Here is a 15,283-nt window from a genome sequence, read left to right on the forward strand (position 1 = left end):
TTAACATTAGGCCATTTGTAATGATTGTGAAATTCTAAAGATGTGCCAATACCATCACCTAACCTTATAGTGTAAATGTAAGCAATATGCCACAAGAGCTTGCTTTAGTGATTTAGAACAGCTAAGAGGTGTTAGGCCCAAACACAGTAGGCTAGGCAAACACATATTTAACCACAAGTGAAAACTATCTTAGTGATAGTTACATGTCTGTCATGGATACAGATATTATTTTTGAGCAACACCTTTATTGAGAGACAAAGAGTGCTAAGAGTATAAATATATTACATGTCATTCGTTTAGTCTTGCAAATCTAACCAGACAATCCTCAAAATAAATCCAAAGCATGTTTGCACTATGAAGCGGGAACACAAACAGCCAGTTCGTCTATGTAACACTACCCATGATTCCTCGCAAACACCAAGTGCCTGGAATATAGATAACACATCTTTATTTTGTATCATGCATTCATGTAAATGAATAAGCAAACTTTAATGTAAAAAGATACTGTGCAATCCATTGTTATAGTTATACACACACAGCATAAAAATTATTCTCGACAGCAAGGTTATTACAGTGAAATAAAAGTTTAGCCCATAAAACATTGTAAACTGAAGTAAAAATGAAAACGAGACTGTGAAATGACTAAAACTGAACTATAACCACCTTCTCTACTTATAGAACTAACTAAAAGAAAATACTAATTTATGTGAAATGTTTTTAATTTTCGTCTTTGTATGTGCAAGGTCAATTTTACCGTTTATGTAAAAAAAAAAATTGTGGCAGATAATTTCTGTCTGTTTACTGATCTAATGACGCCACATGATGGCGCTGTTCTGTAGTTAGTTCAGAATGTAGCCCAATGGGACAATAAGTTGATTTATTGTTTGTATTACACAATAGACCTGTTGCAAACAAATTCAAAATACCTCTTCTGAACTTCTGTCATTATAGCACGCGCCCGTTTGTCCGTGTGCATGTGCACGCACGCCTGCGCATACACGTGGCGTTTACGTATCGGCAGGCGTGCGTGCGTACGTGCGCGTGCGCGTGTTTGAGATTACTTCCATATGCAAACTTTTTTGTCCCAGACAAACTTTCAGTTTCATTTTTTCAAACGAGTCAAAAAACTGATTCGAAAAACAAGCGACTCTCTAAAATATTAATTTTGCATTTATTCGGGGGGCAAAATCAATAGCCATTCAGCTTTCCATTTTTACATTTTCGATTTTTAATATTTAATTGATAAGCGTTACACTATCTAACATCATGTTTTCCAGTCTTCTTCCTCAGTCAATCAATGCGCATGTTTGTCTCTCCACACAGAGAAACAGGAAGCAGGCTGTTAGTAGATACCTCTTGGAGATAACATGGCAGCTGGGATGAGCTTATTTCATTCAGTAGGTTTGCCGTTTAGCTCGAGTGTTCAGATGTTCAGCTGCAGGCTCCAGACTGCTGTCATGCATATGAATGGGGATGAATGAGAAGCCGCAAGGATGTCTGTGCCCATTAAGGAGGTTAGTACCCTGAAATTGAAGCCTTGGCAATAAACGACAAGTTGTTTATGTCCAGTGTTTGCCTTTTAAAAGGGTTTTTGAGCCTGCTTTTATAACCTTGACAAATCGTTTTAGATGGATAGACACAGAGAGAGAGAAGCTGATAAATCATATGATTAATCAGTTTAAAGTGAGCAGAGATTTCTCTAGACCTGTAGCTTGTGACACATCACATGTCAAGGCTGCAGTAAAACCTGGTTAGAAATTCACCTTAACTTGTATCCTACAGAAACTTCATTTTAAAATGTATTTTATGGAGCATAACTACAGAGAGGACAGAGATAGAACGGTGTGGCAGCTGTCTTCCTGGATGCAGGTCTGCATGTAAATAAGTTAAATAAGTTAGAGCCAAGGGGAAAAGTAGTTTGCATAGTTATTATGCTATAATTTTCTTGTTTTGCTTTCAGTAACTGTTCCTCTGCATTTCATTCTCTGTGTAAAAACCTTAATTTTCTGTAGTATCTGGAGAAATCATAGTGCCATATATTCTACAGGTGATGATGCACAGGGCAAATGTTATGTGTGTTATTCAGGTTTATTTGAATAGAGAGACAGTGAAAATCTATACTACAGTAACTGGCCCATAGCTCTGTCATATAAACCTGACTGTACACTACTTGGCTTGTACCTAGTCATCTGATCTGCTGATCCTGACCATGATAATGATGACTTATCAGTTTTAAATTTTGCATATTTGTTGAACAGGAGATTTATTAGCCAAAGTGAATTTTTTTGCCATTGTACTGCCATTGTAAAAGTAACATCGCTGACCTTTGTCCTTGTTTGAGTTTGAAGCAGTAATTCTCTTGCTTGCAGAAACAGAACTAGTTGTCATAGAGTGATTTATGTTCTGAGAACGGTTTACCCAGAAAAGATGACTGGAGGTTTGTCCTACTGGCCACCTCCACATCAGGTGGTGAACAGATCAAAATCAGTTTCTTGTGTGTCCAGACCTGTCACTTAATGTGTCCTGGGTCCTATCATTAGTAGAAGATACAAGGTGCATTGAAACGACAACTGTAGCCCAAATGTTGGCTCTATAAAGGTTGCATTGTTGAGGGATGTGGTTTGGCTTCCATGTTCCAGATTTTGCTTGTTGGAGCCTGTAGGCACTACAGCAGGGATCATATGATTGTATACTGTGATCATCATACTATTTCCTTGGACCTGCTGCAGTAATGGAGGGACAGCTGTAGGTCATGTGGCATGCTCTTCTAATGGGATGTTTATGTTTATTTAAGGATCCCCATTAGAAGCACATGGATTCGCCTCTAGTCTTCCTGGGGTCCTGAACATAGAAATACAATACAGACATACAATAAGAAAGTACAGTCAACTTAAGATAAAAAAACAACAAAAACAATCATGTAAGCTAAGCGGATATACAAATGAGTGAAATTAAGGATAAAGTAATAACAGATAACAGTACAATTAAACATAATAACAAAGAAGAAAAAAAAAACACTTAATAGATATAAAAGTGATCCTAAAGCAAGCAGACTAAACAGATAGACGAAGGCAAGAATTTGAACATTTAAAATAACATAACCTAACAATCAGACATACATACATGTAGGGGTATGTGCTTATCCTGTTATTTGGCAAGATATTTCTTTGTTTGATTTCTGAAAGTTATTTTGTTATTAACAGTAGATGTGATATCTTTGGGCAGAGAATTCCAAAGTGCTATTGACCTATATATGACAGTAAGTTTACGAAAATTCGTTTTTGGAGCCGGGAGCATTATGTGACCACAGGCTGCACCTCTTGTGCTGTAACCATGCCCAGAGGCCATATGTATCTGATGAGCCAAGCTGGACGGGGTGTTGGTGCTAATGACGGACCGCAATAGCATTAAGAGACACAAAGACATTTTCTGTTCAACCATCAGCCATGCCAAGTGTGCATGCATATAGTTAACACTTGTCCTGTATGAACAACCGAGTGCCAGACGAGCCGCTTTATTTTGAGCAACCTGCAACTTTTCCAGATCAGATTTTGATGCTGATGACCAGATTACAGGGCAGTATTCTAGGTGAGACAGAACCAAAGACTGAATAACTACTTTGATTATTGAGGTAGTGAACGCAGAGTGAACGCAGAGCACTTCCTAGTCACACTGATTCCTCTTCCCATTTTAGTGACAATATTATTTATATGTTTAGACCAGGATAGTGAGCTATCAATAGTTAGAAGAAGTCAGAAGTTTTATTGTGTTTACTTGTTCAATATTTGTGGTGCTTATTGCCAACTGTAGTTGAGGGTTGTTGGCCAACATATGTCAGGATCCAAACACAATGGACTTTGTCTTGGAAATATTTAAGACCAACTTGTTGCACTCAACCCACTTGTTTACGTCACTTAGGGCATTACTTAGGGTGCGAGTTCCCGCTTGCTCAGATAAGGCGGCACTGTACTGAGTGGTGTCATCGGCATACATAACTGTGTTGAAATCGTTCTAATGGGATCTTAGTAAGGTTGGACACTGCGAGTTAGCAGTTTAATGTTAAATGAGTTGCTGTATCCTACAGTGCCACATTGTAATGGCCAACTTAATGTAATTATAGTTTAGAAAAAAGAGGTGGCAAAGAATACTGCTTGAGTCTGCTATATATCTATTTGAAACCTTACCATTTTGTCAATCAAGGTCTTAAATTACCTACTATCCTTTAAACAGAACCATAATTTATTTTAATTTTGTGCTATCGATCTTTTTGTAAGAATTGGTGTCAGTGTTTTTTCAAATGGTAGATATTACATTTTGGAACAAAACTCTGTGTGTAAAGCTCATATCTGTGTATACCCTTGACTACACACTCACAGGCCCTTGACAAAACACTGAAGCAACACTGTATCCTATATGGTGTGACGTCTAAATGCAGTGACCCAAAGCTGAGTCGTGGCTGAGGGTTTCTGACTGGAAAGGTCTAGTTTTGTATAGAGATGCTGGCTGCAGGTCTGAGGTGCATGCGACTTACTCAGCAAGTACAGGAGCATGCAAAGTTTCATTTAAGGTAATGTAGTAGCTCAGTTATGAGGTGGACTCGAGCTTTAATGTTAACACTGCATCCATGTAGCCCATTCATTGTGGCCCCATAACAAGTAGGTGTGTGTGTGTGTGTGTGTGTGTGTGTGTGTGTGTGTGTGTGTCCATCCTCCTCTGCACACATGAGTCTAATTTTCCCAGAAGAGATTAGAAAACCTGGAGCAGTAGGGAAATGAGATTAAAAACTGTTTGCTCCTCTCTGAGTTGACTGGGGGGGAAGAGAGAGGGAGAGAGAGAGAGAGAGAGATAGAAGGAAAGAGTACAGAATGTAAAGAGAGAGAAAGTAGGATGTAGAAAAAAGGGTATTTGTGTCCACCACAGTAGTAGAATGTACAGCGAAAGAGAGACAGATTAATTGATTGATTGATTGATATACATTGATTCAGTATTTTAGTAGGCCTGCAATATTTCCCGGACATCTGAATCCAGTCTTGAATTGAGTCAGTTGTTTTCTTCAATAGTCTTTGTTTAATGATTTCCTAGAACATCACATGGGTGACACTGGTGCCAGCAACTAAAAATGGTAACCAGATATTTGATGGCACCAATATTTTCGTCTAAATATGTCGTATATTAAATTATGTTATATCAATTGGATGCATGACTTAAAGGAACAGTTCACCCCAAAATGAAAATTCTGTCATTATCTACTCAGTCTCATGTCAGTCAAAACTCCAGTGAAGTTTGTAAAAAATTCCAAATATATAGCGAGTTATTACCCAAAGTTTTATCGCAGCCTTCTTTAAACGACTGAAGTGAGTGAGGCCTGTTTAAGAGTTCCAAATAGAGCATACAATAAACATCAACTTTCTCTAGACAACTCATGCAGTATAATCCAAGTCACTTGAACTATGACAGATAATGAGAAATGACAGATAATGAATTGAGAAATGACAGATAATGTTTAAGTCTAGCATCTATAGTTCCTATAGCATCTATAGCATCTATAGGGGGTTGTGGCTTCAAAGCAATATTTCCCTTTTGCAGAACACTTATAGTTTCAGTACTTAAATCCTCATAGGAGTTCCTGACCAGTCGACCACCAGCTGTAGCCGTTTCAGTAATCAGTAGTGATGTCACATGCCACCGAGTCGTGGTAGACATAGATGTTTGTTATAGATGGAGAAATTGTGGTGTAGGGATGAGAGGAAAGTGGAAGTGGGGCCTGGAGTCAACTCCGCTGTACAGGGCCCATAATTCTCAACGAATGAGAACAGTCCGGTGTGTGTGTTTTTTTTAAAGGCAGTGATAATGAGCTGGAACAGCCAGCCTGTCATGTGGTCTGACTCTGCTACTTAGCGGATGCTGTCCTCATGAAGAAAGCTAAAGACGAGACAGAAATGGAACGGCTTTTCCGTCCGGTGACAAACGGGCAACAGTAAATATTAAGTCTGTTTTTGTTTTACCGTTTCTTATTTTCATTCCCACTTCTGCTTTTTTCCCTGTCTGTCTGTGTGTGTATGTCTCTCTCTATCTGTCTTAATTTTTCCATCTTTCACTTTCTCCCCTTCTCACTGACTCTCTCTCTTGTTCTCTCTCTGTATCGTTCTCCTGCACATCCCTTCTTCCTCTCCTCCTCGGGCTCAATGGTTTTGGTTCAGCGGTTCTGAGCAGGCACCAGGTCGGGTTCTGCTGGGGGCCGGGAGGGGGTCCCGTGGTTCCAGTGATGGCGGATCATCTGCCTCCTGCTCTGCTGGAAGCCTGCGTGGTGGTCGGAGCATCCAGTGACAAACTCCGAGAGGTCTACCAGGTACAAACACACACACACACACATACACGCACCTCCACATACTTGTGTTCTTATACTTATGAGTACTTTTAATTGATTTAAACTGAAGAATGATAGAAGCAATGTGTTGTCTGCATCATAGATTTATTACGTTGTGTTTGTGTGTGTTTTATCCCGTTGTCCTCCATCATCTTTAAAATATCCCAGATAACAAAGGTTTTGAGTCCTTTATAATGTGTGGTTGATGTTAGTTTTGCTTGTATTCTCATGATGTGTGATTTTTATGCCAATATGGCTTATGCATTTAAACCCAGCTTTATTGCCTCTTGTTTTCATTCATTTTTTTATTCAACCAGTTTAGTCCTAGTGAGATAAGAATCTCTTTTTCAAAGGAAACCTGGCCAAGAAAGCAGCATCAATACAAACATAAAAAATTGCAGACCAATGACATATAATAATGTTCAAAGAGTGAATACAGTCAAAATCACATAGAAAAGGTTCAAAGTAAAACAATGTACAAAATCAAAATGTAATCAAACTAAAAAAGAGAGACACAAAGTAAAATCGTCTGTGTAAGCTCTCCAAAGTCTAAAGTCCACTAGACCAGTACCAAATCAGCAGGTTAACAGGGTCAAAACCAGTTTAAATCTTGAATTAAACAAAGCAAAGACAGCTTCACATTGAGTCTGCCACAAGTTCCTTCATTATTAGTTTAACATCACCAAGAAAGACCAGCTCTTTCAGCATTAAATCGGTTTGCAGTGAGTTCCATGAATTCACTAATTCAGTAATTCAGTTCTGACCTTAGGGACAGAAAGCAAAAACAATTCCTGAGACCATAAACTGTAATGTCCACCAAGATGTTTTTAGAGATATAAGAGTGAAAATATTTAGGAAGTCTAGACTTATCAATAAAAATGTACCAATGAATAGGATAGGGCAGGCCAGTGAACCTGAGCAAACAAGGTACAACGATGAGTTTGTATCCAAAAGAGGTTGGCGACATTGGCAAGCAAGCAACGTTTAGAAGAAGTACTGGAAATAAGTTCTGATCAGGCTCCAGCAGACTGCTAGTCAGAGAGATCAACACAAGATGCCATCATTTACAGATTTTTCCAAAGAGATCCTCAAAAAGCAGACCCCAGGTGAAATAATTAGCTTCTAGTCCACCCAGATTTAGCCACGTTTGAGCCGAATTGTCCTGACATCAGCAGCATATGATAAGGTTCAGGGTGAGACAACCTGATGACCGTAAAAATATAAATCATTGCTACACATAGAGTTATAAAACCGGTTAAGAACTGTTTAAAGACCAGAGAGGACCTGGTTTAAAACTTGAGTCACCAAACACACAAACACTGACATGCTGCCATCTTGAATAGCTGGGTATGAGCAGGGTGCACCCAACTGATGGAGCCTCTCACTGTGAGGCTGCAGCCATAGAGCGAGAACATAGTCTCTCTCAATGCCACATGCTTATCTAGTAAACCTGCTTTACCTGTTGTTTGCTACCCAAGATGCCTTTATGGAGATGTTTTGAATTTCAGTCTCTTTTAACCAGGCTCTCATAACATTTTATGGAAAAAGTTAATGCACATTGGCAAGTTTGCAGCTCAGAGTACCTATTGGTTTTAATGCAAGAATGCTAACAACGCTAACAAGCCATTTTAGAGAAACTACTGAAACTTAATTTACATATTGCAAATTGAATTGATGATGATGATCCAATTTCCCCTCGAGGATCAAATAATCAAAATCTCTCTACCCCCTCCCCCTCTCCCCATCCCTCCCTCCCTCTCTCAGTCCAGTCAGCAGGCCACTAACAGTGGTGGGACTCCAGAGCTCCCCCTATTGGAGCCGGAGGTACTGCATGTCCTGGTCCCCCCCTTCGTTAGCCGACAGCATGCTGAGAGTGAGGTGTTGAGGCCGTTTGGGAGGCGGCGGCGCTCCTTCATCAGGAAGAAGAGAGAGCAACCTCCTCCAGCTGCAGCACCCCCCTGCCAAGGTCGGTTCTAGTAGCTACTAGTCTGGTCTGGTATCTGTTGGTCTGGTCTGGTGTCATGGTGTAGCCAGGTAAACCTATGCAACATGCCATAGAATTTCTTTGTCCCAGGTAACGTGAACTTTTATCAGTTGCTTATGAGACTTGAAATCGAAAGGGCGAGGTGATGCTGCAAAAATGTGAATAGTAACACTGACCCAGTAGTTCACGTTTATGAAAACCCCCTACTGTGACCGTCTCAGCCCATAACAGCAGGTGTTGTTGTCTGCAAGGTTGCTGAGTGGTCCGTGGTCCGGTTGTGTGAAGGCTCTTTGGTTCCACGAACAGATAATCTGACCCATGTAATAACATCGATGATAAGTCTATTTTTTTGTGTTGTTTTAGCTTCTAGCATTTCTGCAGGCGGAAGTAGAAGAGGAGAAGAAGGAGGAGCAAGAAGTGAAGATGTCAGTGTTCCTAAAGACATTGATCTCATGGCTCTGCCTCAGCTCTGCTTCCCTGGTGTTTACACACACACACACACACACACACACACACACACACACACACACACACACACACACACACACACACATTTGACAATACAGTAGTTGCAAATTGGCATTTTCCTAATTGTAACGCATTACTCCTATATGTAAATATTGTTATTCCTTTTATTTTACCAGGTGGGCTCCAAGTAACCAATGAACAGAAAGAAGAGCAGTTCCACTTCCTGGTTTTCACTGATGTCTTTGGCAACCAGACCCATGGAGTAGTAATGCAGTGTCACCGGCCGATACTGGTACACAACACTGCACACGATACTAGAGCTGCAACGATTAATCGATTAATCGATTAGTTGTCAACTATTAAATTAATCGCCAGCTATTTTGATAATCGATTAATCGGTTTGAGTAATTTTTTAAGAAAAATAAGTCAAAATTCTCTGATTCCAGCTTCTTAAATGTGAATATTTTCTGGTTTCTTTACTCCTCTATGACAAAATATAATGGGAAAATATACCGTTAGCTAAAATTGCTGGCAAATGAACCCATCAGCATTTCCTAAAAATATAGCCCATAAGCATTGGTAAATAATGCACCTGCTATACTATGCTACATTAAACTGATGGGACTAACAAGGGTAAATAAAATATAAATTCCCTTAAATGAGAGCAACTCACTGTTGGATTGTCTTTCCTGTGTTTTGCAGGAGGGGACATCTTTCCATCAGAATGGAACTGGCTTCTCTAAGTTTTCTAAACTTTACTCTGCCTATGGTTTCTGTGTCATATCCAAGCATCCCTACTACACCGCACTGAAAGACTGCCTGTCATGGTGAGAACCAAATGGACCAAATGGCCAAATTAGATTGGTTTTCTTGGTTTATGTTGAAATATGTTCTATAAGCTCAATTAAATTGGTTTGCTTGAATTATGTTTACCTTTACCATATAAGCCAAATCAAATTGTTTTTATTTTCAGTTCAACCACAATAGACTCTTAGTCTTGTTCTGTTAGCAAAGGGTCCTGAGGTAAGAAGAGAGAAAGTTTGACATCAAGTGTCCTGTGTTATACAAAGAACATCTGGGAAAGAAATGCTATGCTTACATATTAGTAGGCCTATTACACCCATTTTAATGAGAGCTAAGGTCTTCCTCCAACTAGCCAACAGGCACACAGCATGGTTGTGTTTACTATTTTACCATCCAGATTGCTTAATCTTTACCCCTGCAACTGTTGGTGCCAAGTTAAAGAAGTTCCTCCCAAATTAATCAAATAGCAAATTTCTCTCAGATTTGATGTATCAGCTCCAACTATGACCCCATAAGTCATTGTATTTCCATCTAACTCTTTTTATCTCTGACTCTCTCCCTGTCTTTCTGTTCCTCTTTAGTGTATTAGTCCAGCTGAGGACTTGTCGTTTATCAGACTTGGAGGAGAGGGTGAAAGAGTTTGCAGCCAAACTGGCACTGGTGCCCATCCCACCCCCTGGACAACTACATGTGGTGTGTGTGTGTGTGTGTGTGTGTGTGTGTGTGTGTGTGTGTGTGTGTGTGTGTGTGTGTGTGTGTGTGTGTGTATACAATGTATGAAATGTATGTACTCATAATATTGTGAGCTTGGCATCTCGTTTATTCATAATATGCTGACATTAAACAGTACTACAGGTAGTGGTAGTAGTGTACTTGTAGCAAATATTTATTGTATTTTCATGTATGTGTGTGCATGTATATGTATGCATATGTGTGTTTTTCCTGCATCCTGTCGCCATGATTCTACCATCTAGAGAAGACTAACAACCGTAACAGTGTGTATATTTTCCAGATGTTTGCCTTGCGTCCTCTGACCATCATGTTGCCATCCAGAGAAGACAAAGACCACCCAGCTGTAGATTTAGACCTCCATCTACCTTTCCTCTGCTTCAGGCCACAGCAGCTACTACAGGTAACACACACTCACACAAACACACAAACACACACACACACACGTTTGTGTAGATGAAGCAGGGGAGGCTGATCTCACTATTACACTCTCTCTCTCTGTCCCTCTCTCTGTCCTTCTGTCCCTGTCTCTCTAGGTGATATCCTGTCTCCTGCAGGAACAGAGGGTGGTGTTATTTTCTGCTGACTGGGCCAGACTCACTCTGATGGCAGAGAGCTTGTTGCTCTTTCTACAGGTCAGTTCAAAATCTATGTCTGCATATCTGCAACGCACACAGTTCTACTCTCAACCTTGAGACACACTGGTCTAAATTAGTCTCACGCAGCCAGACCTTTCTCCACACTTGAAATCACTTCACTTAATTTTAGTGCTAGTGCAGCAGAGAAGTCTGGCTGAAGCTGTTGTCAAGTGGGGATAGAAATAAGAAACACATCAGTGATTCTACTTTTTGACAATCCAGAAGAATTTAAAACTAGTGGGTAACATAGCCAGTGCTTTTATGCTGTCAGTTTATCCAGGTGAGCTGTCTGTTCTCGCAAGTCAGGTTAGTCATTAGTATGGATAGAGGTTAGTGGCAACAGAGCTTGTATTTGAATTACATAAATTTGAATTTGTCATGCTCATATTGAACCGTTGAATTTAAAAAGTTATTTTTTGAATAAATGAATTCAAAAATTTAATTTGTAAGGCACAATTAGAAATTGAACGCAATGCAGTTAAAATTCACTTTTCTCCATTAAGAAAATTAATTCACCAAGCGGGGAGTATAAGTATAGTATAACTTCAAAACTGAATTTGAAATTATAGTTAAATAATACAATAATAATCACATTCAATTTCAAGCCTTTGCATTAAATTTCAAAATGTGCCTTACAAATTTGATTTTTGAATTTATTTATTCCAAAAATTCCGTTTTTAAAATTGCCAGTTCAATATGAGCATGACAAATTCACCTTTATGCAATTCAAGTACAATCTCTGCATATATAAGTCCTGCCCATATATAACTGTCTCTTGTTCTTGAAGACTTGTATCTAAAAAAATGCAGCATTGAGGGATCTGGAATCACTTATCCATCCATCCATCTATCCAGTCATTTATCTATCTATCTATCCATCCATCCATCCATCCATCCATTCATTCATTCATTCACCTGTTGGCTCATTAATGTGTTCATCCATGCCTCCCTGTTCTCTCCTCCAGCCTCTGTCATGGCAGCAGCCCTATGTTCCTGTCCTGGCCAGAGGCATGCTGGACTTTCTCATGGCTCCTACTGCTTTCCTTATGGGTTGTCACATCAGCCATTTTGAAGAGGTTGCATCTGTGAGTACACAACCTGCTAAATTAGTTAAATTTGTCCAGTACAGCAAATTGGGTGCAGTTTCTGCAATAGAAGTTCTGACAGAAGTGGGGAAAATGGAAAGTTTTAGTATTTCAACAGTCATATAATGATAATAGATCTGGGCCCTTTCGTTACCAGAGGAATCTCTCTCCACTCTGGATGTCAGTGGTCAAAAGTGAAACTCAAACAAAATTTTTAATCATTTTTATATTATTTCACATGCAAATATTATAGTTTCAGTTTAGTTTGTTTTATTTATTTTTTTAAATGTTAAACGTTTTTCATTTGTGTTAATTTAATTAGTTTTAGGTGATTATAATAACTTTGTATTACATATTAGATAATTTGTTCTCCGGTTTATAGGTGTTCATGTTCCCAAATATTGACTGAATTTTCCCAGATCATAGGAATAACTGTTTTTTTTGGATAGGCAAGGCAAGGCATGGCAATAATGTCTTATTGCCATGTCTTAGTTTATCTTGGAAACTTATCCATAAATGTAAAATAACTAAGAGAGATTTGTTTTAGGCCTGATTTTTCTTGCAATGTGTGTTCATTCCCCAACCCCCATTCATCCCTGTCATCCAGGAAACAGATGATCTGATCCTAATCAACATTGATGATGGACGTGTCTCCACATCTTGTTCTGAGACTGTTGACCTACCAGAGATTCCCCTGGCTGCTGCAGAGTGCTTCACACAGAGGTACTCATATGTAAAATAATAATATAATAATTTATTAGATATATAGATGGATGGACAGATGGATAGATAGATAGATAGATAGATAGATAGATAGCGTTCCGTTTTGACCAATCAATTTCTGGAAAATCCACTGTGAGGAGCATATACTGTAGGCGTGAACTATAGGTAGACGTACAAAGGTAATGATAGTAACTCAAACAAGGCAGGATATTTGGAGGAGTAGCACCTGTGTACTGATATGAGTGTTTTTCCAGGTGTCTGTCCCTGCGGATACATTTCGACCTGCATCAGGGCGGCCATGCCAGCTGCACTGACATCAACGAGCAGCGGGCTCAGAGACGAGCGTGGCAGCGCAGCCTCAACCACGACATCCAGAGGATTACACTAGAACTCATCGTCAACATATTCAGGTTTGTGTGTGTGTTTGTTTTTTGTGAAGTGTTGTATTAAGTATTTATTGGATCTGTTCGGATTATTGGATGTTGATGGCTTAACCAGAACCCTGCAGAGACACCGCTTGGATGCTCTTGTGAAATTTCCAATTCTGAATATGAACTGGCATAAAAATACTAGCTTCTTAGCAAAGGCCATGAAGCGCGATTGTGGTGTTGACATTGCTGCCACTGAAAACTGCTATGTCCAAACTGATTTTATCAGAGTATCAGCAGTCTTTACAGAGCATTGTAAAATTTGCATTCCCACCTAATGAACACTTAAAGTGGCTGTATGCATATTTCCTATTAATAGATAGGCTATCTGTAAAATTGTATTGAGGCATTGTGATGCTGGAGAAAAAAACAAAACAAAACACAAATATTCCCAGTTATTTTCCTTATGCTTTCATTCGGTTTCATTGAGATCTCAGACTTGATTCTCAACAAAATCCCTTCTGGTAGACTGATAAGTTCTGCATCAAAAGCAGCAGTGAGAAGTAATAAAGAAATGTGAAGAAAAAAGCAGCTTACAGGGGCTATAAAACGTAGAGCAGATGGTCATTATCACAATTCATCTGACAACTTTTAGAGAAAATCCAACCTGCAGTTTCTAGTATAAGATGTCAACACCAATGTGGGCAGTCATCTGAAATAGGATAGGTACTATAACATAATAACAATAACAATTGTTCATTTGATATATGAATCCGATGTGCAACAGTGAGGGGTCGTGGTGTGTGTTATTGTGTATTAATCAGTGCTGTAATGTGTTTGTATATGTGTATGTAACAGGGATGTTAGCAGTCATCTGAACTATGAACACAGAGTGTTTAACAGTGAGGAGTTCCTGAAGACCAGAGAGACAACTGAACAGCTTTTTTACAAGCAGGTAAAAACAGTTTCATTATTATTATCTAGCCAACTCACAAATCACTTTCAAAACACGTCTCTTATGGACCCCTATCCTACAGCAAACTCATGTCTTCCAGTCCTCTATAACTAATACTTCATAAACTAAATTATTAAAAGACGAAGTGAAAAACATATTTGAGCTGTTAAATGATGTACCTAACCATAAGACACTCCAAGGAGATATAAAACATGACTCAAAAAATCACCAAAATGTAACAGAAATTCACAAAAATGATGCCTATAAGACTCCAAACAGCTTCAAATATTTTCCTGTCCTGTAAACATACCGTGAACCTGAAATGGTTAGCCGGCACTCTGGGTTGTGTCATGTTGATTGACAGCTCTTAGCAGCCAGCGGTGTGCTGGGTGCTCATCTCCGAGGTAACATGTATGTGTTGTAGGTGTTGGAGACCCACATCTTCCACTCCTTCCTGAAGGATCGTCTCAATAGGAAAATGGACGCCTTCACTCGCATGGAACTCAATAAGTAAGTTATTAAGCCTAGCCAATAACCCTACACCTAACTTATAAGATCCATAAAGTTCAACACTCAATCAAATCTCAGTAATAAGACATTACTCTGACTCATAACCTTAACTGATGACCATAACCCCATAGAACTCAATCAGTTATACAAATCGTACAAATCCACTGGCTGCATGTCATTAGATGGATTCTTTTATCTAAGGAGCCTTACATTGTAATTTTCATATCATTTTCAGTATGGGTGAGAATGGAATGGGACTGGAGCCGTAGCCCTACCAATTGAGTTACTGGATCACATGATTTTTGCTTTTTGTAATGCCTTGTTTCCCATATTTTGCTTTGTTACATTTTCTGAGCTAGGCGGCAGCACTGTCACAAATTTATCATAAATAATTTATAGTTCTATAATTTGTCCTCCAGGATGAAGGCTATGGTTGAAAACCCTCGCAGACCCACCATGCAGGAGATTCAAGCCAGGAGAAGAAACAGCTCGATTATAGAGAGCAGGCTGAATAAGAGACTGGGGATGAGCCTTCCTAACTTGGGAGACGACCGACCAATCAGCTTCCACAGACACACACTGCTGACCAGGATCATCATAGCTGACCCTGGTGATAGTGACACATCTCTTCAGTATATACATATATACTGTAT

At 39.3% G+C, this 15,283-nt stretch overlaps 1 protein-coding gene across 1 annotated transcript in view; it reads left to right on the top strand.

Annotated features, from left to right (window-relative positions):
* Positions 1–1,407: 1,407 nt before the first annotated feature.
* The window catches only part of LOC139659547 (DENN domain-containing protein 3-like), a 30,299-nt gene continuing 16,423 nt past the window's right edge, over positions 1,408–15,283 (top strand). The window contains 15 exon segments of the mRNA XM_071537854.1: positions 1,408–1,514; positions 6,201–6,349; positions 8,144–8,333; positions 8,751–8,831; positions 8,996–9,111; positions 9,522–9,646; positions 10,205–10,316; positions 10,636–10,755; positions 10,889–10,987; positions 11,955–12,074; positions 12,682–12,797; positions 13,052–13,207; positions 14,024–14,120; positions 14,545–14,630; positions 15,050–15,240. Coding sequence (XP_071393955.1) covers positions 6,266–6,349; positions 8,144–8,333; positions 8,751–8,831; positions 8,996–9,111; positions 9,522–9,646; positions 10,205–10,316; positions 10,636–10,755; positions 10,889–10,987; positions 11,955–12,074; positions 12,682–12,797; positions 13,052–13,207; positions 14,024–14,120; positions 14,545–14,630; positions 15,050–15,240 — 1,693 coding nt within the window. The 5' untranslated portion in view covers positions 1,408–1,514; positions 6,201–6,265.

This window comes from Centroberyx affinis, unplaced genomic scaffold (assembly GCF_046629955.1).
Source record: "Centroberyx affinis isolate AG114_WGS23_722 - 3 ecotype Tasmania unplaced genomic scaffold, CSIRO-AGI_Caff_v1 ptg000192l_1, whole genome shotgun sequence".
Taxonomy (NCBI): Eukaryota; Metazoa; Chordata; class Actinopteri; order Beryciformes; family Berycidae; genus Centroberyx; species Centroberyx affinis.